Source organism: Malaclemys terrapin, chromosome 1 (genome assembly GCF_027887155.1).
Source record: "Malaclemys terrapin pileata isolate rMalTer1 chromosome 1, rMalTer1.hap1, whole genome shotgun sequence".
Classification (NCBI taxonomy): domain Eukaryota; kingdom Metazoa; phylum Chordata; order Testudines; family Emydidae; genus Malaclemys; species Malaclemys terrapin.
In genome coordinates, this window is record NC_071505.1 from 99637309 (window position 1) to 99663439 (window position 26131).

General features: G+C 45.1%; 1 protein-coding gene across 1 annotated transcript in view; it reads right to left on the minus strand.

Annotated features, from left to right (window-relative positions):
* The window catches only part of TXNRD1 (thioredoxin reductase 1), a 61286-nt gene that overhangs the window by 16990 nt on the left and 18165 nt on the right, over positions 1–26131 (minus strand). Inside the window, exons 4-14 of the mRNA XM_054033032.1 lie at positions 21083–21192; positions 17018–17140; positions 15758–15830; positions 15519–15638; positions 14153–14298; positions 13907–14022; positions 11230–11455; positions 7747–7839; positions 5096–5172; positions 2210–2366; positions 48–155 (exon numbers count right to left, since the gene is read on the minus strand). Of these exons, the coding sequence (XP_053889007.1) occupies positions 48–155; positions 2210–2366; positions 5096–5172; positions 7747–7839; positions 11230–11455; positions 13907–14022; positions 14153–14298; positions 15519–15638; positions 15758–15830; positions 17018–17140; positions 21083–21192 (1349 nt within the window). The remainder of the gene's footprint in view (positions 1–47; positions 156–2209; positions 2367–5095; positions 5173–7746; positions 7840–11229; positions 11456–13906; positions 14023–14152; positions 14299–15518; positions 15639–15757; positions 15831–17017; positions 17141–21082; positions 21193–26131) is intronic.

Genomic DNA, 26131 nt, shown 5'->3' on the forward strand with positions numbered 1-26131 from the left:
AAAAATATATCTTTCTTTTAATGAAAAAGCAGAACTGAACAGCTTACCTCAATATTTTCCTCCCCAAACTTCCCCAACGCTGTCTCTTCTGAGAATCCACAGGCTCCGTATTCCAGTGGTGTGAACACTGTGGTTGGAACATTCACATAGTCGCACTGTGTGGGATTTAATATATTTTTTTTATGTCAGCATGTTTAGCACCATCAATATTCCAGTTGTAAATCAGTGCATTGTTAACATTTCAGAGAGATTTGGCACATAGGAAGCAGAGATGGGAAATTCATAACTCTGAAGGTATCACTTTGAAAGCAACAAGACCTAAGAGTGTGGCTCTAGAGATTCTGACTAGAAAGATTATACTGATCTTTTAAACTACACAGAAATTAACATGCATGGATTGGGAAGGAAGAGGAAATTCAGTGCCCTCCTTTAACATGTCAAACTGAAGATAAAAGGTAGATTCTCAAATGCCATTAAAATAAAATTTCCAATAGGTAACACTGCATGTATGGTGTATAGGAGCATCCAAAAATGAGACTGTTTTATACCTGTCGTGGTCTAAGATGATGAAGGGGGAAAAAAACATGATGAGAATTCTTGCAGGGTATGATTAGAACTGCAGAGGGCACTATGTGCCTGATGTCGCACCACTAAAGCCAATAGGAGTTTTGCCATTGACTTCAATGGGAGCAGGATCAGGCTCTGTCTTTGCCGACTTCCAAGTACAGCAAGTAACATCCCTTCCCGCAGAGGTAAGTATTCTCAACAGAGCATCTCTGCTGGTGATTATAAAGTTACAAGGATGCAACTTTTAAATTATACTGCCAAACACAATAAGGAAATAGGCAGAACTGTAATAAAATAAGATGCAGTTTCCTTTGACATATTGCAGAAATTGTCCCTGATGTGCCACAGATCCAGGACTCTTCCCTATGCCCCTTTTCACGTGGAAATCCTGACTCTCACTTTCAGACAGAAAACTGTCTGTTTCACAATTATATTGATTAAGGGCTCTTCTTAATGTATTTTCTTTGTGGTAGGGGACCACCAAAAAGATTCTGTTGACTATTTTTCTCCTCCCTCCCCCTTCATACATACTTTTTTATGCCCCATCAAATCACCCTTCTTAAGTCTTGGAAAATGAGTAGTACAAGCAAGGACACTGTCTAAAATAACAACTAGTTTCCTGGAATCATTGACCAGGGGGATTCTCGCTTTTGCAGCATAAGAATGTCAATTACTAAAATAGAGCAATCTGACAGAAAGTGTAAATTAAAATAAATTCCCTATATTGCAATCAAAAAATTGGCCCCAGTCATGGATTTATTAAAGTTTTCCTGGCTGAGGAAATGGCACTATGCTCATTGGTTCAGACTTCTGTTACTGCAATACCAGCCAGCCTAAAACCACGGCTGGTTAACAATTGAATCTGATATGAACACGGAAGTCTTTGCAAGATAAAATCCTTGTAATCAGATTCAGTGATTGGGGGCCATATGAGTACTTACATAGATGGAAAAGCACTTTGGGGACACATTTTTTCCCTTTTCATATAAAGATTATAAGGCCTGACTGAGCACTGTGTTACTCCACTGGCTTCAACGGAGTTATACTGATGTAAAATGGAAATACGCAGTGGTGATCCAGACCCTATAAGTGAAAGTATGTTGCTCCACTAACGTATCAGACCTTTCTTCTATACATATTTTAAAATGCCGAAGGACTTAGTGTTCTGCATTATAATGAAAACACAAAGATGGGAAGTTAAAGATATTCATTCAAATAGCTCTGAGAACTAACAGCATCACCTAGGATCCTGAAACCCTTTTATTGTCTATTTAGGGACAATAAGCAGATTTATTAAATTGCCTGTGAATGAGAGTTAGTTTAATGAAACTATGGCTATTGCTGACATTTATAGGATAGCACTAATATTTAGTCAAAATGGCCTCAGTTCACTTTCTTATTACACTCTCAGAGAAAAAGAAAACCCCCACTTATACTAGATAAAAATCAGACCTTTATTGCATTCTTAAGGTATTAATTTTGTCCTGCACTATAGACAGAACATGTCTGCAGTAATATCTTTGCAAAGGAGGGAAGCTGAAGAATAAACAAAGCTAATTCTTAAAAAAAGATGCTATGAATATATAGTCCAATATGCTGCATATAGCACAATGACAGTGCTTCATGCTAACTGCTTGCTTACCTTTAAGGTTGCTCCAGCATAAAGCCTTCGAGCCAACAATCTACCTGCTTGGATTGCCACTGGTGTGAGCTCCAGCTTGCCCTCCAACACATCTCCAATGGCATAAATATAAGGCACATTAGTTTGTTCCTCATCACTGACAGGAATTTTTCCTGATCTACAAGAGACAAGGCATGAAGTAACTCAATATCGGAGACTGGAGGAGTAAAATATTAATAACCTGTAGAAGTAAAGCTCTCTAGCTCTATGAGAAGGATACATACTGAATTTCTCTCAGACACCTCAAGTAGCCAAACAACGCCGTATTACAGTCTTGGGCCAGAATCTAAGCTGGTGCAAACCAGCGTCTCTCCAACCGAAGCTACACCAATTTACACACCAGATAAGGACCTGAGCTCTTGAAGCAGCAGTCAGGCTTCTGAATTACAGAGTTATAGGGTGGGACCCAGATCCTCTTCTCAGCACCCACCCCCAGTAGCTGCGTTGGGTACAGAGAATTTCCAGGACCCAAAACAGGAGATATTCTCCCACACAAGCTTTGGAGCAGAAGCAGAGCTTCTCTATTGTTGATAATCCAACCTGATGGTAGAAGTTGCTACTGCGGCCCTAACCCTCGGTCTTCCACTTTAAGTGCCAGACATTCAGTTCAAGCTTCTAGACCAGTGGTGGGCAACCTGCAGCCCACCAGGGTAATCCGCTGGTGGGCTGCCAGACAGTTTGCTTACATTTGCACGGCCGTCCGCAACTCCCAGCGGCCGCAGTTCGCCAGTCCTGGCCAATGGGAGTTGTGGGCAGTGGTGCGGGCCACAGGGACGTGCTGGCTGCCACTTCCCACAGCTCCCATTGCCAAGGAATGGCAAACTACGGTCACTGGGAGCTGCGGGCAACCGTGCAAATGTAAACAAATTGTCTGGCGGCCCACCAGAGGATTACCCCGACAGGCCGTGTGCGGCCTGTGGGCTGCAAGTTGCCCACCACTGTTCTAGACCATCCCATCTAAGGGCAACTAACAAGAATTTTTCTAAATATTATATTTAATGAGTTATTAAAATATTAATAATTCACAGGTTGTTAATAAGTAAATAGCGCAGTAGGCACTGCAGGGAGGAGAAAAGGTAGATAAGGAATTCTGCACGGATGTTCATCTCACGGTAACAACCAACCGTACTGACTGCAGGAATTATAGTGGGACCATTATACACTCCTATACTAAGGTCACGTCACACTTCTCATTATAAAAATTCTCTAACTTTTTATTTTAAGAGCTCTACCACCCTCCATGACTCACACTGGGACTTTAGAATGTGGCTGGGGAAGGTCCTGGCATCAGGGAAGTGTCTTTTGTTGTTCCCAAGAAAACAGCAAATGGAGACACTATAGGTGTAGAGAGATTCCAACCAGTTCAGCACATCTCCTCAGCAACCTGGGCTACTTGTGAGCACATCAGAACTGTCTTCTGCTCTCTATACTGGCTTCCGTAGAATACTGCATCAAGTTCTAGGTTGCAGTCCTTCTCTTCAAGGCACTCCATAGCCTGAGCCCAGACCAGGGGAGGGCAAACTACGGCTCGCGGGCCAGATCCAGCCCATCGGAGTTTCAATCCAGCCTGTGGGACTGACAGCCCCATGGCTCAGTGGGGCTAAGGCAGGCTCCCTGCCTGCCCTGACCCCGTGCCGCTCCCGGAAGCAAACAGCACCATGACCCAAGCAACCGCCCCCTGCAGCTCCCATTGGCCGAGAATGGGGAACTGCAGCCAATGGGAGCTTCGGGGGTGGTACCCACAGGCGAGGGCAGTGCGCGGCGGAGCCGCCTGCCCCACCCCATCCCACCCACAGGAGCCACCATCAGGCATGCTGGCCACTTCCAGGAGTGGCGCGGGGCCAGGGTAAGCAGGAATCCTGCCTTAGCCCGGCTGTGTGCTGCTGCCACCCCGGAGGCGCTAGACGTAAGCAGCACCGGACCGGAGCCTGCACCCTGAACCCCTCCTGCACCCCACACCCCAGTCCCCTGCCCTGAGCCCCCGCCACACCCCAACCCCCTGCCGCACCCCTCCTGTACCCCAATCCCCTGCCCTGAGCCCCCAACCCTCTGCCCTGAGCCCCCTGCCACATCCCTGCACCCCTCCTGCACCCCACACCCCACACCCCTGCCATAGCCCTACATTCATGGCCCTGCATACAATTTTCCCACCCAGATGTGGCCCTCAGGCCAAAAAGTTTGCCCACCCCTGGCCCAGACTATTTAAAAGATCAACTAAAGCTTCAGAATGAATACTATGGCCGACAATGCCACTCCTCTGGCACAACATGCTCCCTACAGTGAGGGAGAAGCTTGTCTGTACAAGAGAAAGGATATTTTTTGAGGGGGCCAGTTCCACACTGTGGAATGAACTCCCCCAAGAACTAAGGACCATCACACACCTCATTACCTTCCACTTGAAGGGCAAGGTGCATTTCTTCAACCTTGCTTTCTCACTTAAACACACAGTAGCATGTACATTAAAAAAGAAACAAACAAAAAAATCTAACAAACAAACCCCTACTAAAACACTACAGTGCAGACACAATTCTCCCCCTGGGGAGAGGATGAGAGAAAGAATGAACCATGTGACAGATGCTAGTCACGCTGCTTAATGCACTGCTGGAAGGCGGTGAGAGATGCCATGATGACAAGGGCTGTATAAGAACCTAGGTAAAACAGACTATGTTTGCATTACTGCCGAGTTTGTCCATTTTGTTTATTTAGTAAAGGGCGGCTATCTGCTAAGAGGTTTTCTACTGCCATATAAGTGAAATGGAAAGAAAAATAAGGGTCTCAAAAATTAAATCTTTTATGTCTTATATAACTAATGTTGCAATAGTAAATCATAGCAAAGTTTGTCCTTACCTTTCATTGATCTTCACTCCGACTTTGTCTAAGCCGATTGTTCTTGTGCATGCATCCCTTCCTACTGCTAACAACACCTGAAAAACATCAACGCACATATTAGTGATTTCCTAAGAGCATGGAAGGGCATTTGCATACTTATCTGTTATTATATGTTATTTGTATTATGGTAGTAGCCAGAGGCCCAATCAGAATCCCACTGTGCAAAGCATTGCACAAGCACCAAGTTAGAGACAATCCCTGCCTCTTTCATGAGCTAATGGTGCCAGCTGATATTTTTAGCATTAAGCCCAGCTAAATATCTTCCCTCAAGAAAACATCCCCAAATGCAGATCAGATCCTGTCTCTCCATTCTCTCATCTGTGATACAGATATGATGACACTTTTTAAAAAAAAATCAAGACGTGACTCTGCAACAGTTCTTTAATGAAAGGCTTCCTTAATTAAGAAACTCAAAGGCATTGGCAAATAAGAAGAGAGCAAAACGGTCCCCTCTTTTTGTTTTGGCTCTGGAAGCCCAAGCAGCTATATCTAGATATGTCCCCTAAGCAAGATGATTCTCAAAGAGGACTTATCTCTTACCTCCACACAAGCATCTGCTCAGAATGTTGGCCAGGCCAGGTGAAATTCTTCACCTATCCCATCAACTGGCCACCTCTTTGAGCATGGTAGATTCCCAAAAAAGGGTCCCTCAAGATCTGCAACTATGATCAAGGAGTTGCTTCAGCCCTCACAATGTCACACATCCAACCACTAAGAACTGTTGAAGACACGTTCAAAAACTCCCTCTCATCCCTGCTGGGTGACTGAGCACATCAGATATGTAATACTACCAGACGGTTCAGCTAAATTTAGTTCTCCAGCAGAGTAACTGATTACATTCTTAACTGAGCTGACACATCAGCTCATTGGTCCTAAATGGGATGACAGCCCTCGAGAAGGAGAGGTCAAGGTGATATAGTCAGTGGAGGGGTATTGGTGGTGGGAAATCAGCAGCTTTCTCTATGAAGAGATGGCTCAAGTTTTGAGACCTGGGCTTCCCACTAGCATAAGTCAGAAAAAAAGGGAAGTCAGTAATTAATGTCACACAGCACAATTATTATTAAACATTTGTATTATGGTAGTACCCAGAGGCCCCAGTGTGATACACTGAGATACACAGAGGCTCTGTGCATACATTGAGGTAGACAAGTCTGTGCCATCAAGCACTTATAATCCAAGGCCCGGATCTCACAAGGCTTAACTTTATGCACTGTAAGTAGTCTCATTGACTTTGTGTACATAAGTCTTTTCAGGATCAGGGCCTAAGAAAATGAGTGGCATGCAAAAAAGTGAGGGGAAAAGGGCAACAATCAAATATATATAATACACACACACACACACAAATATACTATTTTAGTTTTGTCATTATATAAATAAGTATAGCTTTCCCTAGCTGTCCTTTAGCCTAGCCATTAGGCCAGAGGTCAGCAAACTGTGGGGCATGTCCCGCCCCTCGGGGGGCGCAGAGGAATGTTCGGGGGAAGGGGTGGCTGGGGCCCAGGTCATCCCCCACAGGGGGCGAGGAGGGAGCTCCATCCACCTTCGCTCCTGACCTCAGCACTGGCTACTGGCTCCGCACCCCACTGCCGACCCTATGCCCTGCTGCCTGCCCTGTACCTGGGGTTCCAGCCGCCAGCCCCACGCCCAGGGCTCCACTCTTGGCCCCACCCCCAGCTTTGCCCCAGCCTTAGCCCTCTTACTCCTGTCCACATTCTCCCTCCCTCCCCCTCTTCCCCCCACACACACAGTCGTGGCCCCGCTCCCAGTCCCGGGGGGGAGGGTGGAAACATGGACAGGAGCAAGCGGGAGGCATGAGGTAAAAAGTTTGGGGACCACTGCATTAGACATTGGGTGATTTCATGTAAGTGTTGTTTCACCAGTTGGTCTTGAGAAGGGACCAGGTTTACTTGTGTCTGTTTTTTACAGAGTCCATCTGTTGTATGCTAATATTGCAGTAGCATGCTGCAGCTGTAGTAGAAGCCATTATGTATCCTCCTTTACCAATAGTTTATCGTGGGTAACTCCTTAGGGCCAAATCCTGCAAGTGGCTCCACACGTGCAGACCCCTGTACTCCCTAAAACCTAATGAGTAAAGTTTTCAAAGCACCTAAGTGGCTCAAGCAGCCCAAGTTCCCTTGAAAGTCAGTGGGACTCATGCTCTTATGCCATTTAAGTGCTTTTGCAAATTTTACTCACCATCTGTTGCAGATATACAGGAAACACATCTTGACATTGAGGCCACGTCTATATTTACCGGGGATCAGTGCTGCTGCAATCAATGCAACAGGAATCCATTTACCAGGTCTAATGAAGACCCGCTAAAATCGACCGCAGAGCGCTCTCCAGTCGACTCAGGTACTCCACCAGAATGAGAAGAATAAGGTAAGTCAATGGAAGAGCATAGACACCGCGGTAAGTTGACTTAAGCTATGTCAACTCCAGCTACATGAATAAGTCAACTTACCGCAGTAGTGTAGACAAGGCCTGAATAATAAAAACCACTTCAATCTCCAGAAGATCTCTCCAGCAGCTCTAAATCTTAATGTTCACTGAAAGGTTTTTCCATGCTCTTCTTTATCAATGTGAAGGCACCATTATGAATTACTTACAGTGTTGTATTCCCCTTCAATTATTTCCCTGCCGTCTGTGGACTGGGCTATGACTTTCAATTTGCCAGGAGTTCCTTCCTCAATCCGTTCGACCTACAATATTTGAAAATTAAGCTTTACTTTCCAAATGGGAGATATGCAGGAGTAAAATGCTAAGGCTGCAGCTGTTTTCACCCTAGCATAACAGAGTGAAAGACAGAAATTGTGTATTTAATTGCAGCTAGGTCTCCATGCTGAGAATGATCCTATGGACACTTCAAAAGCAAAATATATCACAATCTTTTCCATGGCACTTTCTTTCCTTTGATGAATACATAGGATCTGCTCTCACCAAAGGGAAACTAACATTTAATCAAACAAAATTAAAGAACAGACTCTGAATCTATTTAGGTTGCAAATCCATGCAGTGGTTCTCTGTAGTGCCACACCTCCTTTTCACTCTGAGCCATGTGAAAGACTGTGCCTCCTAAAGTACAATCCCTTTCTGTGCTTCCCCAGAGGCCGTGAGGCTCCATGCTGCCTCTGACCTGGGGCGGTTTATAAAACACAATCTAGCCCTTTACCATGGTATGAAATTTTCAGGGACAGTTTTACTGCATAATTACCTAGCAACCCAAAATAATAAACTGTAACAACTGTTCTCGTGATTATTTTATATTACAGTATTTAGGCACAGAAAAGGCAATTTTTTCCTAACAATTTCTTAAAATCTCTGTGCCACTGGACCCATTTTACAGGTTGCATTGAATCAGCACAGTATTATTTAGGGCAATGGTTTTCAAACTTTTTTTCTGGCGACCCAGTTGAAGAAAATTGTTGATGCCTGCGACCCAATGGAGCTGGAGATGAGGGGTTTGGGCTGTGGGAGGGGCTTAGGGCTGGGACAAAGGGTTGGAGTGCGGGGGTGAGGGCTGCAGGGTGAGGTTCAGTGTGTTGGAGGGGGCTCTGGGCTGGGGCAGGGGGTTGGGTGTGGGAGGGGGTCAGGGCTCTGGACTGGGGGTGAAGGGTCTGGGGTGGGTCTGGGGATGAGGGGTTTGGGGTGCAGGAGGGGGCTCTGGGTTGGGGGGGGGGGTCAGGGCTGGGGCAGGGACGCGGGCTTACCTTGGGCAGCTCCTGGTCCGTGGTGCAGCAGGGGTGCTAAGGCAGGCTTCCTGCCTGTCCTGGCACCACGGACCATGATGCGCCCCGGATGCGGCCAACAGTAGGTCCGGCTCCTAGGCGGAGGCACGCAAGCGGCTCTGCATGGCTCTCGCCTGCAGGCACTGCCACCCCCAGCTCCCATTGGCCGGGAACCAGCCAATGAGAGTGCGGAGCTGGTGCTCAGGGCGGGGCAGCATGCGCAGCCCCGTGGCCCCCCCCACCTAGGAGCCAGACCTGCTGCTGGCCACTTCTGGGGCGCAGTGCGGTGTCGGAACAGGTAGGGACTAGCCTGCCTTAGCTGGGCAGCACCACTGACGGGACTTTTAACAGCCCGGTCGGCGGTGCTCACCAGAGCCACAGCGACCCAGTGCCTTACGTTCCGCAACCCAGTACTGGGTCGCGACGCACAGTTTGAAAACCAGGTTAGGTTGATGCATCCGCTGTCTCACAACAGTCAACACAAGGCTTGATACTAAAATGGAATGTACATAACTTCAAACACAGTGCCAAAAAGAAAAACAAGGAAGATGGCTGCTGAAAATCTGCCCAACCATCTGAGACTTTAATGTCAAAGGATATTCCTGAATGGATACAGGGCTGAATCCGGCTCCCACTGAAGTCAATGGCAAGGTAGCAGAGACACAGTATGCAACAGTCAAAAATATATTCTGCAAGTAATGCAGAATGGGCTCAATCCTGCAGTGTGCTGAGCACTTGTGACTTCAATGGGAGTGGAGAGTACTCAGCACTTTGCAGGAAGGCTCAGCATCTTGTAGGATCGGGTCCAATAAAAACTGCTGCACTAAATATGGAGCAATTAGAAGCTAAATATTTGGCTCTCTCTTTTTCATATGCCTAGGGATTGCTACAGTTTATGCATGAATAAGAACAGAAAATTCCTTGCAATCTCCACTCTAACCTTTCGGGATAAATCTCTTATCCTTTATGAGAACAGGGTGAGTTTACACAATAGAAATTGGCAATTCCCCCCCACACACACACACACACACTTGTTTTTTAAGCCTACCCCCCGGTGAGCTAAGAGTGAAAAGAATGGAATGCATTTTATTTAATTTTTAATCCTTGAACACCTAAAACATTATAATGTATTGGCTTAGCACCTAATGGAAGTTGTTTCGTAATTCCTTTCCCGTTTTATAATAATTAAACCCTAATCATTAAGCAAAGTTCTGTTGGCACCCGCCCTGGTCTTTGATAGTAACTTTACATAAAGGACAAAAAAGCTCTATATGTAGTATAATGGGTCCTTTTTATGGCCTTAATTCATCTAAGAATATGCTTAAACTTTACCAGGCTTACTCATATGCATAAAGTCAAAGTTAAGCATGTGCTTACGTGCTTTGCCAAATCAGGACCTTTTTGTTGCCTTATTTTAACCATTATCTTACACTGTAAAGATACAATTGTATATTTTTACAGTTAGGCCCCAGTCCTGCATTGGCATCTTATGGTGTGGATCCCAATGCCCACACATAGTTCCGTTAAAGCCACAAGTGCAGGAGTCCATATCTGGGGATCCCCATCCTGCAAACACTACATATGAGTAAAGATAGACACGTGTAATTATTTGCAGGATTGGGGACTAAACTGCAAGGTGGTTGGTATTTGACTTTTTTACACTATTTTCAATAAAATAATCAGATAAACATTCTTCTTTTTATTGCACAGTGAAAAGAATTTTCTTGTCACCTTGCATATTTAAGGCATTATGCTGCAAATACTTACTACCATACTTAGTAGTTAATATCCAAGGATAGCTCCCTTGACTCTACTGAGTAGTAAACATTAGGTACTGCAGTAAGCATTTGGAGGCTCAGAATGTTACAAACTGAAACTGGCATTCAGTTTAGCCTCATGTAATGTGAATGCTTTCGATGCATTGGCCCCAGTTCTGCAAAAACTTATGCATATGCTTAACTCTGAGTATGTGAATAGTGCTGCTAACTTCACTGGAACTATTCACATAGTCAAAGTTAAGCATGTGCATTAAATGTTTGCAGAATCAGGACCTTCATTTCCAACAATATGTTTAGCACAGGAGGCTAAAGAATCTAATTCTTATAAAGAATTTTAAAACCTCAGACAATTTAAATAATAAAACTAGATTGATTTTTATAAACTTTATCTAATTGAAAACTACAGTCAGTTACAAGGTAATAAAAATTAACCTTACATATGTTTTAGCATATCCAATAATACGGATTAAACTTTTTTGTTGTCATTAAGATTAGATAATTCATGTTTCTTAAAATACTATAATCTGAAGATTGCTTTCATTTATGTTTATATACCGCTTTCAAATGTTCCAATGAAAAGGCTTACCTTAGTTGGCACAAACTCTTTAATAAACTTGACTCCATGTTCTTCCATATGTTCCCCAATTTTGTTTGCCATTTCCTGATCAAATCCTCTTAAAAGGATGGATCGTACCATTACAGTTACATCCAAACCAAGACCTGCAAGAAATCCAGCACATTCAAGGGCAACGTAGGAAGCTCCGACCACCAGGGTCTTCCCTGGACAGTAAGGCAGAGAGAAGAGATCATCACTGAAAAAAATAAAACATATTAAATTAGACAGACTATTTAAGACAATTCTTTACAACCGATAGCTATTTTTCTATAGCGAAAATAGGAAATCTTTAGAACTAGGAATTCACTATGTACATAATTGGAATCTGAGGTCAACACGTGGCAGAGAAGTTCTAATTAGGAGCATCAAAAATGAATGTGGAATACTCTAGTTTGCCTCTCAGTTTGTCCAAATTACAAAAAAAAAATTATGGATTGTTTACAATAAAGTATAAGCAGCTGCGCAGATCTTAGTGTCTGCTTTTCTTAAATTTGAATCTCATTGCAAATGGTGTTGCAATGAGTTAACTGTTCACAAGGAAGAAGGTTCAGTATGTAGATAAATGTACCATCTGGACTTTTTTGAAGATTTTATTTTATTCAGTGTTGTACAGAATATTAAAAATACAACCAATATGCAAATAAAACAAATGTGCACAAACCATAACTATAGGTGGGGCTAATAGGGTCCACACGTAATTAAGGTTTCCTGCTGCTTCCTGTTAAAAGCCCCTATTTACAGTTATATATAAGTTTGCTAAACTTTAACTGTTTGGGCTGAAGTTTTCCAACATGAGTGTGTGCTTCAGGCTGGATTTTTTTTTTTTTTTTTAAAATGTTTCAGCAAATACAGTTCAACTGTTTCCAAGAAAGAAAGTTGGAAAACGTAATTTTTAATATGGGCAAAATAACTTCTTTCAACTGTTTTGTGGAGAGGCTTTAGCTCCACCATGCTTTAGAGCAGCGGTTCTCAACCTATGGATCGGGACCCCAAAGTGGGTCGTGACCCCGTTTTAATGGGGTCGCCGGGGTGGCATTAGACTTGCTGAAGCCTGTGGCCAAAGCCCGAGCCCCACCACCCAGGGCCAAAGCCCAAGCCCAACCACCCGGGGTCAAAGCCAAAGCCCAAGGGCTTCAGCCCTGGGTGGCAGGGCTCTGGTTACAGGCCCCTGGCCTCAGGCAGAAACCCTTGGGCTTCAGTTTTGTCCCCAACAGGCTTTGGAATTGCCCCCCTTCACCCCAGGCAGAGGGGCCTGGGTGGACTCAGGCTTTGGTCCCTGCTCCTGGGGTCGTGTAGTAATTTTTGTTGTCAGAAGGGGGTCACGGTGCAATGAAGTTTGAGAGCAATGGCTTGAAATCTGGCAATGGATGCATTCCACATGCTTAGTAGAGATTTGTTAGAGTTTGGCGGCTAAATTCTCCAAGGATTCCGTCTATAATAAACATGCTCCAGCCCAGGACTGCAGGGGCTGAGCAGGATTCTCCCTAAAAAAGCTACTGGGGAAAAAACAATGTGATCATGTAATTAAAGTCTGTATTATAATGCATGCACACAAAGGGACCAGATTGAGATTGACAGGCAAACTATTCTGGCATTTCCTAACTCCTGAGTGCCTGCTTGACTTCGCAATCTTAATGTTCTTTCAACAGTTTTTTGTATGTAATATATATAAAAAAGATGTCCACTCTCACCACTTCCTGTTAGTAGAGAAGTGTGAAATTTGGCAGTTTCCATTCATAGGAGTTTATTCAAACCTTTTATTTGTTTTGACTCACATAGGTTTGCATGCCCATAATTTTTGTTTTTGGTTCCATGCACCAAAGAACCTAAAAGCTAAACTCAGTTGAAACCACTGCATTTCACCTGGATGTGTGTTAAAACCTTGCAAAGCCACAAGTTTTGTATGGCTTTCACAGAGTCATAAATCGGTTCGCGTTTACCCCTAAAATTCATGAAATTTTATGAACTTCTTTGGAAACCTGGATTGAGTTTCAAGGTTGTAACAAGACAAGAAGACCGGCAAATTTCATGTGGTTTCACAACAAAAACTCTAGTATTTCTTGGGTCAACAGTACTTCAGCTCGCTGCATGTGTTTATACAGACTGCTGACTTGTAGAAGTGGAAACACTTTCAGACTCAGGATTTCCTCAGCACTCGTGCAGAGAGGCTTCCTCTAAGTGTACAGTGCTCCTCGACTTGAACAAACCACTACAGCTGCACTGAACCGGGCGCAGGCGAATAGGGAGGAAATGAGTGCGATGGGGATGGGGATGGGGATGGGGATGGGGATGGGGATGGAGATAGGCCTGATGAATTAATGCAAATTATGGGCATTCTGGCACTCTCATTTATGGCATCCTCAATTACTGCTGCTGTCAGCCAGGAGCAGTACTACCAAAGGGTCGCATGAAACATGTCTCATAGCTAAGTGCTCACAGCCTCGTGATGTACGCTAGGTCTGGTGTTCTTGCTGGTCCATTATTCTGCCATGGCCATTCTCCTCCACTTGTGTTACTTTACAGGGCCATGAGTAATGATGCACCATGCTCAGCACCCCTACTCTCTTACAACCTGCAGCACTCATACCATAGGAGACCATTTTAAAATAGGCATAGTGGATTATTCTGCATTCTTGCCCATTTTTACCTGCTAATGCAGTATTCCTTGTCTCCAGGGACACCCAGGTAGCGCGGCCTTTCACCAGTGGCAATCAGAAATTTCTCTGCTGTGTAAAATTTCTCTTTTCCTTTGTTATTTGTTGCCTATATGCAAAGCAACAAGACACAGTTTGTATTTCACACTCTTACCAACAAGAAGATTGTTGTGTGTCAGAAAAGCATCTTTGTCCAAAAATAGTAAAGAAGGGCTAGAGGACACATTGCTATTCAGTACCTTAATTGTGTGCGGCCCAACAAATTCTCCAAAAGCATTCTCATATGTGACCTTCTTCTCTCTCAAAGACACCCTGTAGCCCCAGTTGAGAGAGCCAATGTAATTCTGAACAGCTTCTGTCATCGTCTCCCAGCTGTGTTTGACTGCTGAAGAAACAAAAAGATGTCCAGCTTTTAACCTGTCTATCCCACATTTTCCCCAGCATTCCACAGGACTCTCATGTAACAGCAGTCACACAGGACCCAATTCACCACTGTGTTACTCCTGTTTCACCCCGGTGTACCCCCTGAAATCTAATGAGTTACACCAGCAGAAAGTTGGAATAAGGTAGCGGTAAGTCTGACCTACAGTGCTTACCACATGGCTGCAACAACAGTGGCAGGCAAGCATTTTGCTATCAGTGGGCTCCAACCAAGCCATTCAACATCTTGTCATTTCCTATTTTTTTTTAACCCTTGAAGCTTGTAGCTTTATCTCAGTATCAATATTATTCTGCTGACAACTGTTGTGAGCAGGTGTCTGTTAAAACATGAACAGGTTACGTCTCTTTGAGAATTGCCTCGGCATATTCCCACTTACGGGAGCATGCCTGCATCAAAACCAGACCCACATATATGGACATGTAGGGTTCATTATATTAAAGTTGGAAGGAATCAAGGGGCTATAAAAATTCACACTACACCACTGAGGACCTGATGCTGAGCACTCCGGTCCTGATCCTGCAATGTATTTAAGCATGTGTGTCATCCCACTGAACTCAATGGCAGGGCCAGCTCTGGCTTTTTTGCCGCCCCAAGCAAAAAAAAAAAAAAAAAAAAAAAAAAAAAAAAACCTGTGGCGTGGCCGGAGCCAGGGTGCAGGGGGACTCCCTGCGCTGCACACAGGGGAGCAGGAGGGAGTCGGGGGGGAGGGGAGAGAGAGAAGGGGTGCAGCCAGGGCTTCAGCGGGGCGCTGCCACGTGGCCCCGACCGCCGTGCTGCCTGCCGGGAGGGTTCCCCGCCACTACGGTTGGCTGGGAGGGAAAGACGCGAGCTGCCCTGCCGGGCTTGCTACAGGGTGCTCCCCTCCTCCGCGCCGCTGCCCCCTACAGGGTGGCCGGAGCGGAACATCAACAACAACAAAAAGCGGCCGTGCCGCCCTAGGATTGGGCGGAATGCCGCCTCGTACAATCTGCCGCCCCAAGCACGAGCTTGCTTGGCTGGTGCCTGGAGCCGGCCCTGCTCAATGGTACCACTCATGTTCTTAAAGCTAGCACAATCTGAATTGCTTTGCAGCAGAGGTTCTGGAGTGCTCAGCACCTTGCAGGATAGAGTTCTGAATGAGGTACATGAAAATTAAAAGATACTTTTTTAAAAAATGTCTATACCTTTCTCCTCAAACTGCCATCCAAACTTGCGTGAATCTTGTAAGGCTTGTCCTAGCAAAGCTGCCTGGTGCATCAGTTTTTTAGGTATACAACCCACATTTACACACGTCCCTCCAAGACCTAAGAGAGGAATAGAATATGTTTTATGTATGAATGTGCTCTGTCCTAAAATAGAATTTGAGTTTTTTAATAAGAAATGTCCCTTTATAACAACATGACTGTATTCAGCAGAAATTTACCCCATCTAGTTCCCTGAGGAGTAGGAGTAACGTAGTCCAGCACCAGCACTTTCTTGCCATACTTGGCAGCCTCCTGGAGAACAAATTAAACAAAACAAATATCTAAATATTAGAACTTATATCCATACTACATGATAGCATCATACACTGCTGAAAATCAATGTCATTTTTAATTATGTAATAACAATTGAGTTGCAAAGGCATGGCCAGGTGATCATTAACCTTCAGGATTAATCTACATGCTCAAGATGGAAAAGGGGGGGGGGGAAACAGGCATATAGATTTCTACAAGTGATGCAGTTTCATTTGGTAAGTTGAGGGCACTGCTAAAGAACTGATGCTCTCCACTTCAGCGAGTCATATTGCTTAAATAATTTCTCAACATTCCATTTGTTTTAAAATCCTTCTAACAACATTATTTATCTGGTTCTCCCTTTAAAAATGTGTTTCTACTGCATTTATCTGATATGTCCTATAGCAACATAAAGGCTCCCGGCACCAAATACTGCCCTCAGTTACATCTCTGCACATCCTCTGCACTTCTGTGTGGTTGTGCTGGTATACATGAATACAGACTTTAGCCCATTATCTGTAGATGTCAAGAGTGGCATTTGTTTTTCAAACTAGTAAACCTGATATCTTGAATGACCACAACTGGCTCATGCGTTATTAATTATATTCCATCATATGAGGGACTCGCAGCTAGTTAAGCAAAACTCCCACTGACTTCAGTGAGGCCAGGATTTCGTTCTGTGAAACTATGAAGTTATACAACTTCTTCCATTAAAAATAAAATGACTGATCCAAAAATGAAAAAAAAAAAAGCGTGCGCACACGAACGTCTATGTACACACACACACAGAAAGATTCCCAGGTAGATATTAATCTCAGACAAAAATAAAAACTTTTTTATAATAATTTCAGAATAGCTTTTAAAATACTCTCAGCAATTTAATCCAAATGCTAAGAAAACCTCTCGAGATATTTTCCCAGAATTTTCTAACAACAGCTCTTGAAGAGGAAAAAAGGTCAAGTTTTATTTTATATTCACTTTGTTACATTTTCATACTTTTCATCTTCAGAACAACTGTCTCTTTAAATGAGGATACCATGCCCCTGGGACTAGCACCGGAAGATCCACAAAAGAACAAGAATTAATTTGATGTCTCTACAATATTAGAGATATTCAGACCTGAAATGTTCAGGATGTATTCTGCTCAATTATCAATGGCTCATAAATTTGCATTTTGTCACTCATACCTTGGAAGCAGCCAGACCTCCAGAACCCCCTCCAATGACAATGAGATCATAGTCATAGGAATCCTGCACGTGATCATGTCCCTTTGTTTCAAGTAGTTTTTGAATCTTTCCTTCCTTATGTGCCTGAAAGAAGAAAACAAAGAGACAAATCTATTCAAAGAAAAGCATTATCCATAGCTCTCAAATCTGAATCAATGACAAAATGAATACTTCCAGTGAGAAACAGGTGCTGGGGGAGGGAGAAATGGGTATTTTTTGATTTTGCAAACACTGCTCCCAGTTAGCTTCTTAGGGTTGTATCTTTGTAATCCATACTCCAATAGCTCCGCTTCCTAAATAGACACAAAAATATGAACCTGCTGCTTTTGGGCAGGTTTGGTCTGAACAGTTCAATGTACTGCATTAAATCAGCCCTAGTCCCTGTTCATACTATATAATATGCTGACACAGAGTGAATTCAACAGGCCTATAATTTGTTGGGGTTTTTAAAATAATTATTCCCCCACTCGCCGCCACCCTTTTCTAGAATTGTTTTTTCCACAGCATGTCTGAGCAGGAAAATTCAGCAATGCCATACTCCCTGAAAACATCCCCTAAAGTTTTTAAACAAACTTCAGTTACCACTCTACCAACTACATAAACTAGTCTGTCTCTTAGAAAAGAACACTATACTTAATGTTTTTTGCACGTGGCTTTCCCTGAGGTTTGACATAATAGTTTTAGCTTTCATTCCAGAAGCATGGGAACAAATGCAAGAAAGTCAAATGAAGTCAATGGAGTTGCACCAGGGATGAATTTGCCTCTGCTCTCTTTTTGAGGATTAGCTGTTGTTATTCTGCTCTAATAGTCATGCATTTGGACAGCTGTAGTCTACAAAGCACATTCCATTAATCTTCATATCCCTCTGTCCAAAATCAGCCATTGTATTAAATTTGTGGGGCCCCACTTCAATGGGATTTAGACTAAGTAAAAAAATGAAGGATTTTTCCCACAAGGCCTGATACTTGATGTTGCAGGCAACACTTCCATTGACCCCAATAGCACAAGATAAGACCTTTAGTGAGCAAGGACCAGGTCCTCAGCTGGTGTCCATGGGCATAGCTCCAAATGACTTTCCATACTAAATAAACATCCCCGTATGTTAAAGGGACACAGCCACCTTTGAAACCACACAGCTTTCTGAGAGCTCGTTAGCTACTAGAAGAAAGCTGGAAGGAAATTTTTCATCAAAACTCTTTTTGACAGAATTTTTGTTGAAACCAAAGAATTTAGAAAAAAAAGGTGTCATTTCGACAGACATTCCCACAGAAAAAAATATTTGAAACTAAAAAAAAAAAAATCTATTTCAGAAAATTTGCATCTTGTAATTCTGAAACTTCATTTCAGAATGTGGAGCTCCACAGAACAGTAACACAGCCAGGCTGGGGCTGAATTACCTTCTCCAGATAAATTCTGCAAGGTCAGAGTGGGAATAACAGGCATCCTCCTACCCCATTGTTTACTTCTGCATGGACCCCAGACTGAGCAGAGAAGCCTCTGCAGCGTCCAGAGCAGGGGGAAGTGCATGAATCCCTCTTCAGCAGAAGGGATTGAGAGCCATGCATGGATCAGGGTGGGGTGGAGAGAAAGGAAAAGACGTAGTTTACTGTCTATTAGTGCAGGGCCAGCTCCAGGCACCAGCCAACCAAGCTCGTGCTTGGGGCAGCGCCTGGTAAGGGGCGGCCAATCTTGGGGGGGGGGGGGCAGGCGGCACGGTGCTCAGTGGGGGGGTGTTCTGCAGCGCGGCGCTCCGCCGGGAGGGGTTCGGCATCACTCCATGCGGGGGGGAGTGTTTGGCAGCGTGGTGCTCCGTGGGGGTTTCGGCGACGCTCCGCGCGGGGGCAGTGTGGCACTCTGCGGGGGGGGGGCGGGGTGTTCAGCGGTGCAGTTCTTGGCGGGGGTTCAGCAGCTCAGCGGGGGTGTTTGGCGGCGTGGTGCTCCACGGGGAGGGGTTCGGCAGTGCTCCGTGCAGGGGGTATTCAGCAGCGTGGCACTCCGTGGGGGTTTCGACGATGCTCCGCACAGGGGGCTTCGGCAGTGCGGAGCTCCGCGGGGGGGGGGGGGGGGGGGGGAGGGGTGCTCGGCAGCGCAGCGCTCGGCGGGAGTTCAGCAGCTCGGCAGGGGTGTTCGGCGGCGCTCAGTGGGGGGTGTTCGGCAGTGCAGCGGGGGCTGTTCGGCAGGGCGACGCTGTGGGGGGCGGGTGTTAGGCGGAGTGGAACTTTTTTTTGCTGCTTGGGGCGGCAAAAAAAGTTAGAGCCAGTCCAGTGTTACTGTCTTCCTTTATTGTTCTGTTTCTTTCCGACAGCAAGGAGAGAAAATCATTGAAAAACAAAAAAGAACACAGGAAAACGTGATGGCAAAACCCACAAAATTGGCAGAGAGATTCAGGGAACAAGAATAGCACTTGAAAATACCTTTTAACTCACTTCATTAAACTGACTAAATTTCAAGACCCCCTTCAAGCATCTATCTATTATAATTACATGCCAAGCACGTTTTTGTTGATTTAGCTGTTTGCACTGCATTGCGAGGTTATTATCCCCGTGGATCAAGATGTGAAAGTACATGAAAAGAACAAATGCATCAGCTAAACATATTAAGAAAATACTAATTCATAGAACAAAATCAGGAAGTAAAAAATGAACAGATCAGGCAATACTCCACCCATCTCCCTGCCCCCCCCCCAAAAAAAAACCCCCACACTAAGCAAATAACATCTCAAAAATTATGGTGCTGTCATTTATATCACAAATAACACATATGACAAATGAGCACAAATCATCCTTATGCCCTAAAGCCTCATTGAAATCACTACAAATTTCTCTCTATTTGGAGTTTCATTCACTGAGTATATCATATCTTCCAAAGAGTTAATATTCTACCCTATACGATGTATTGTGACTCTCACACTGAACAGACGTCATGTGTAGTGCATCTACATTAGGCACTTTTGCCAGCACAGCTCTTTAAGTCACAGATCACATCTCAAAAAGAACAGGAGTACTTGTGGCACCTTAGAGACTAACAAATTTATTAGTCTCTAAGGTGCCACAAGTACTCCTGTTCTTTTTGCGGATACAGACTAACACGGCTGCTACTCTGAAACAGATCACATCTCATCCACACCCCTGACCAACATAGCTATGCTGGAAAAAGTCAGTAGTGTAGACTTGGCTGTAGAAAGCATTAGATAATCACAATCTGCTTTTTAAAAATGGAAACAAAACCCTGAAAGCATCAGTGGCATCAGTAGCTGGGAACATGTAACCCCAAACACACAAAACCCACAGAAAAAAGAACATTGCATCTAAAACTTTGGATTCGTTTCCCCTTTTGTAACATGGCCTTTGCCCTATGGCTGGGTTCAAGTTCTATTTCTGTTAGAACAGCTTAGGAAGGAAGCATTTATTGTACTCAGTGAAATACTGTTTCACACTGTTCAAGTTTATAGAAATAAGTTTAAAAGGAAAGTGTGCTGTTTCTCTCCACCTCTCTTCCTCCCCAAAACACATCCTTTTATTTGCCTGATGGCGACAGCCCTGTCTGAGGCTAGACAGCCATCACAAAATAGCTATCAGATAACCATCAAACATAATTAGTGAGAAAAGCATCCTTGATGAAGCACACATCATAAGAAGAGACTATAACACTTATGTCTAGTGTATCTGGAGAGGAGACGATACTTTGTAAGTCATGCTTTGACATTTTTTAAAAAAAGAATGTTTCATTTTGCATCACATAAATTATGAAACTGTTTAGAGTCTTTACTACATCAGTAGTTCTCAACTTTTTCCATATCAAGATCCTTCCCCTCTCCCCCTTCCCAGCCTCCCTTCAGAGCTCTGCTCTGTTTTAGCTGCCAGGACCTGCTTCCCATTCAGTAATATCGGAAAAGGGTGATTGTGACTCAAGGCTGAAACAACCCCTCGAACTACACACTGTTAAAAGGAAGGCTGCAGCTGTACTGATTCTTACCTTCAAATCTAAAAAGTTAAAAAGATCTGTTCATATTGTTTTTTCTCCTACCTTTAAGGTTTTGTCATAATCTCCTATTTGCTTCTGTTGCACAAATACAATTGGTACTGAAGTTTCCATGGTTAGTTCATACAGTACGTCTTGCAGCTTCTGCCCATCCTCTGTGAAATAAAGTAGAAAAGAATACAATCTAAAGTCTTCCTTTATGAAGGCTACACTGTGAAGTGAAATCACAGCGGGGCGGGGCTTTCTGTTTCTCAAGAATGATCACTCACTTCCCCATGAACTGGATTACACTTCAGTGCAAGCCTGTTTCCTAAGGTGATGATGAGTCACATGCAAAGTTAGAATGACTTGCTATATTTTAGTCTGCTGAAATCCAATAAACTGATCGGCTAGGATTCCTGCCAGTTTTACAATACATTTAGGAAAAAACAGGGAAATTAGATTTTCTGTGGTTAAGTTTTTAAGTTTTAAAGAAAATTACTACCAATATTTTTCTCTCTCAGCTCTCCAGAAAAAAAAAACCCTCATTATCTATTAGTTTTTTATGAAAATTTATTAAAAGTTTGGGATGGTTCTCTTTTGGTTAGTTTCTTCAAAACTCCTCCTTCAGTTACATCTGTTAATATGACTAGGATTACCATATTTCACGTTCCCAAATAGAGGACACTGCCAAGGAGGGGGCGGGGAGAGTTAGAGGGTAGGTTAAGTTGGAGGGTGCTGGAGGAGTATTTAGGGGGTGGGGGTGTCCTGGGAGGGGTATTTGAGGGTGCTGGAGGAGGTACCGGGGAAGTGCTGGAGGGAGTACCTGTGGCCTCACACTCAAGGTGGGGGTTAACGTCACACTCCCTGTCAAAGTGGCAGGGCAGCTGGTGCAGAACCAGGACACAACCCCAGCACATCAGTCAACGTCTGTGGGCCTCTCCCCATCCCAGGGCAGAGAGCCTTGGCCTGGCCCTGTCACTCTCTCAGTCAGGCTCTAAGGCCCTGCAGCGCGGCAAGCAGCACAGCTGAGAGGCACTTGGCAGCTCCATTTACCTGGCAGGCCAGGGTGGGGTGGGGTGGGTGTGATCCAGCAGCTGCGGATGCAGGGAAGGGACCGATTGGGGCATGGAGACTACTCTTTCTGAGCTGCAGCATCTGCTCCGCTAGCCCCCAGACATTTCCTCTTATTTGAAAAATCCACCCAGATAGAGAACAGACTACCAAAAAAAGAGGTCATGTCCGGGAAAACCCAGATGTATAGTAACCCTAAATATGACAGAAATTTTGACTTCATAGAACTCAAATGCCAAAATTATTTCACATATAAAGTGCTATGTGTAATCTTAGAATGCCCAACTAAAGACAAAGATAATGTGACTGATTGAAAGCCAGTTCTGTGGAGTACTTTTTCAGAAGGCTGGGTGAGATTTGCACCTCCCTCTTGGACATCAAAGTGGAAAAAAAAAAAACTACCCACTTATGTTCATAGAAAAGGTCTGTATAACAAATTAGCAGAAACAACTAACATTCTCCAATCCTGATGATGGGAGTGCTGATCTGACACCGCACTGAATGCAGAGGAGAGGCAAGGTCTGCACACATGACAGGTTCTATGACCAGCTCTGCTCCTGAAGCTCCATGTAACTTTGGTCAAGTCATGTAGGGTTTGATTTTCAGTAAGTTGGTCAGCGCGCACTTGTGTGAATTTAGCTGTGCGCATACTTCTCCTGCTTACTACAGGCAGGGCCGGCTCTGGCTTTTTTGCCGCCCCAGGCAAAAAAGCCGCCGGCCACCTCTCCCGCCCCCCCTCAGCGCGGCCAGAGCGCCGGGGGGAGGGCGGTGAACCCTGGTCGGGGCTCCGCTCTCCCCGGCGGCCAGAGCGCCCAGCCGGGGCTCCGCTCTCCCTGGCGGCCAGAGCGCCGCGGGGAGGGCGGCGAGCCTGGCTGTGGCCCCGCTCTCCCCGGCGACCAGAGCCAGAGCACTGCACCGCGCCACCCCCCTCCAGGTGCCGCCCCAAGCACAAGCTTGGTGGGCTGGTGCCTGGAGCCAGCCCTGACTACAGGATGTGCAGTGCAAATTCTGGTTTGCACATGCACATGGCTAGACACACACCTGTCCTGGATATGTGCATACATATCTGGTAGTGAGCACACAAAGGAGAAATACAATTGTGCACTCATATGCAGACAGACCAACTTACTGAAAACTGGCCCTTAACTTCACTATTTCCATTTCCTACTCTGTAACTTAGGGATAATACTCACTCGAGACACCGACTTTCTAATTTCCCTGGGGGGCTCAACACCTACTCTACCCCAAGCCCTGCCCTCACTGTAACCCTTCCCCGAAGGCCCTACCCCACCTCTTCCTGGCCCTGCCTCACCTCTTTCTGCCCCAGCCCTGCCCCACCCCTGCTCCGCCCCTCTCCCCCAGCGCTTCCTGCATACTGCTGAACAGCTGATCCACGGCGGGTGGGAGGCATGGGGGTGGGGCGGGGAAGGAGCTGATCGGGGGGCAACTGGTGGATGTTGAGCACCCAGTGTTTTTTTCCCCGTGGATGCTCCAGCCCCGGAGCACACCCGGAGTCGGTGCCTATGATACTCACCTACCTCACAAGGCTATTGTGAAAAATAATTAACTAATGTCTGTAAAGTGCTCTGAAAATACATATCATGTAAGCACGAAGAAGTGGGCTGTAGTCCACGAAAGCTTATGCTCTAATAAATTTGTTAGTCTCTAAGGTGCCACAAGTACTCCTGTTCTTCTTTTTGCGGATACAGACTAACATGGCTGCTGCTCTGAAACCTGGCACTAGGTATTGTTATTAATTATGTTAAAGTCTTAATATTTTATTTTGGGGAAACATTATGTAGGAACCAACTGTAACAGGAAAGTCTGCCCCTTTAAGGGGCAGCCTGGTTTGAGGCAGAGCCCCTCTACGAAAAGGTGTTTGGGCCTGGTGGAGGCAATTATCAGAAGCACATGGGAAGGAAGAAGTCAGGTGATTACCTGATGAGCACCTGACTCCTATCAAGGCTGAAAGAGCTCTACTGAGAGGGAGCGCTCCAAGCAGCAGGTTGGCTCCTGTGGCAGGGGGACTCCCAGGAAGATAGTCTATAGTAAGGGTGGCCAAATTGTGGCTCACAAGCCACATGAGGCTCTTTTACAGTTAAAAGTGTGACTCTTGGAGGCCCCCATGCTCCCTCCCCCATTTTCCACCTACCAGACTTGGGGATGGGGAGAGCTCGGGACCTCTGCCTTGCAGCAGGGTGGTGGGGAAGGGGCTTCTGTCCAGCAGGGCTTCAGCCTCACAGGGCACACCTGCCGGGGCTTCAGCAAGAGCAGGGCTGAAGCCTTGTGCCCGGCAGGTGCCTCCAGCAGGGCAGAAGCCCCAGGCCCTGGCAGCTGGGCCCTAGGTCTTGAACATCTGAAGATTGTTGTATGCGGCTCGGAGGGTCAGTAACTTTGGCCGTTTCTGGTCCATAGGAAGACTGGGGAAGAATTGCCTGGCAAGGGCGCTGGAACAGTTTGTATTGTGGGGGTGCTGAGAGCCACTAAACCCTGTAAATGATGGAAACCACTTCAGGACTGAGGGTGAGGCAGCACTCCCAGCACCTATGTTGCCAGGTGCAGAGAGGCTCTGGCAAGAAAGCCCTCGGGTTGAGGGAAGGGTGGCTGCTGGATTTATGTTGAACTGTTTGATTTCAGGGTTTGCTAAAAATTGTCAGTGCAACCAATAAATGGTGCCATGAGGAAAGGGACTGAACAGTCGTGTTTAATCCTTCCTGAGTGGAGGGGATAGGACAGCAGCCGACACCGATACATGCTGAGGAATACTGGGACTCAGTTTTTGAATACCTCCCAGGATTTGTATTGAGGTAGAACATTCCCCCTGCCAAAAACGAAACAAAACAAAAAAAAACACCCTACGAAAAGCCAGAGTTCGGTGGACATTAAACAAATGAACCTTATGTTGTATTCCTTTAACAAGTTTAAACAGCTTCAAGAATGTTCATGTAAAACTATACTCTGAAATTAGATAAAAATATGTTGGTTGGACAAGGCAAATTGTATACAAATAGCTCTAGTCACCCCAAGTATCTACCAGGGAAACTTAGTCATAAATTCATAGTTTCTCGGCCACTCCCTCGTTGCACTGGGCAAACTGCCAGAGATGAATGACAAAGCAAAGAAGTGCTTTTCATATCCTGTGTTTGTTCTGGCAAACACTCAGTATAATCTCTTCCATTAATGGTAATTACAATAATGCAGAGAGTTGGTGAATCAATATTTTCCCTCAGATAAACTAGCATATTCCTCAGGGCAACATCCACAAGCAGGTCTTGGATCTCACATCTAGCACATTTGGATCCTTCTCTGAGCCAGAGGGCATTTAGGGCCACTCTCATAGCTGGTGTAAACCAGCATAGCTCTAATGAAATTATGATGTCAGTGGAGCTGTGCTAATTTGCACCAGGTGAATATATGGCCCACAACTTTAGGAAAACCCATAAAAAGCTGGTTGGGCCATGATATTGGACCACATCTGGCACACTAACATTAAAAAAAAATATGAAACTCCCCCGCCCTGTCACTAAATATACATTAATGTTAACAGCACTTTGAGATGGATCGTGTCTTAAAGGCACAACCCTGCACTGAATGGGTAAGGAGGGACTATGCTGCAATGGTAGCCCAGGAGGAATTCTTCCTGGGGTTATTAGAGAGTGCACGCTGCAGCTCTGCCCCCCTTGAAATGGATGCAGTGTGTGCTCTCTTCACGTCTGGGCTCACCTGCTGGCCCGTGCAGAGACTCTACCCTCCTGTGCCTGCCCCCTTTGTGGTAGCTCAGTGGAGCAGGATGAGGGGAGAAAAGCACAAGGAGCTTTTACCCCAGCCCTTGTGCCCCCTGCACAGGTCCATTAACAATCTGATACTATAAAAAAAACAAGCAACTCTTTACAGTATTAAAAAGCCAAACAAAATTCAATATTAAGTGCAAGAGTAAAAGGGAGTAATACACGGAGGGCCTGATTCTCATTTACATTAAGGCCCCGCCTGAGAATTCAGACTAATGTCTGTGTAAGGAAAAAAAGCAACTGTTGCTTACGT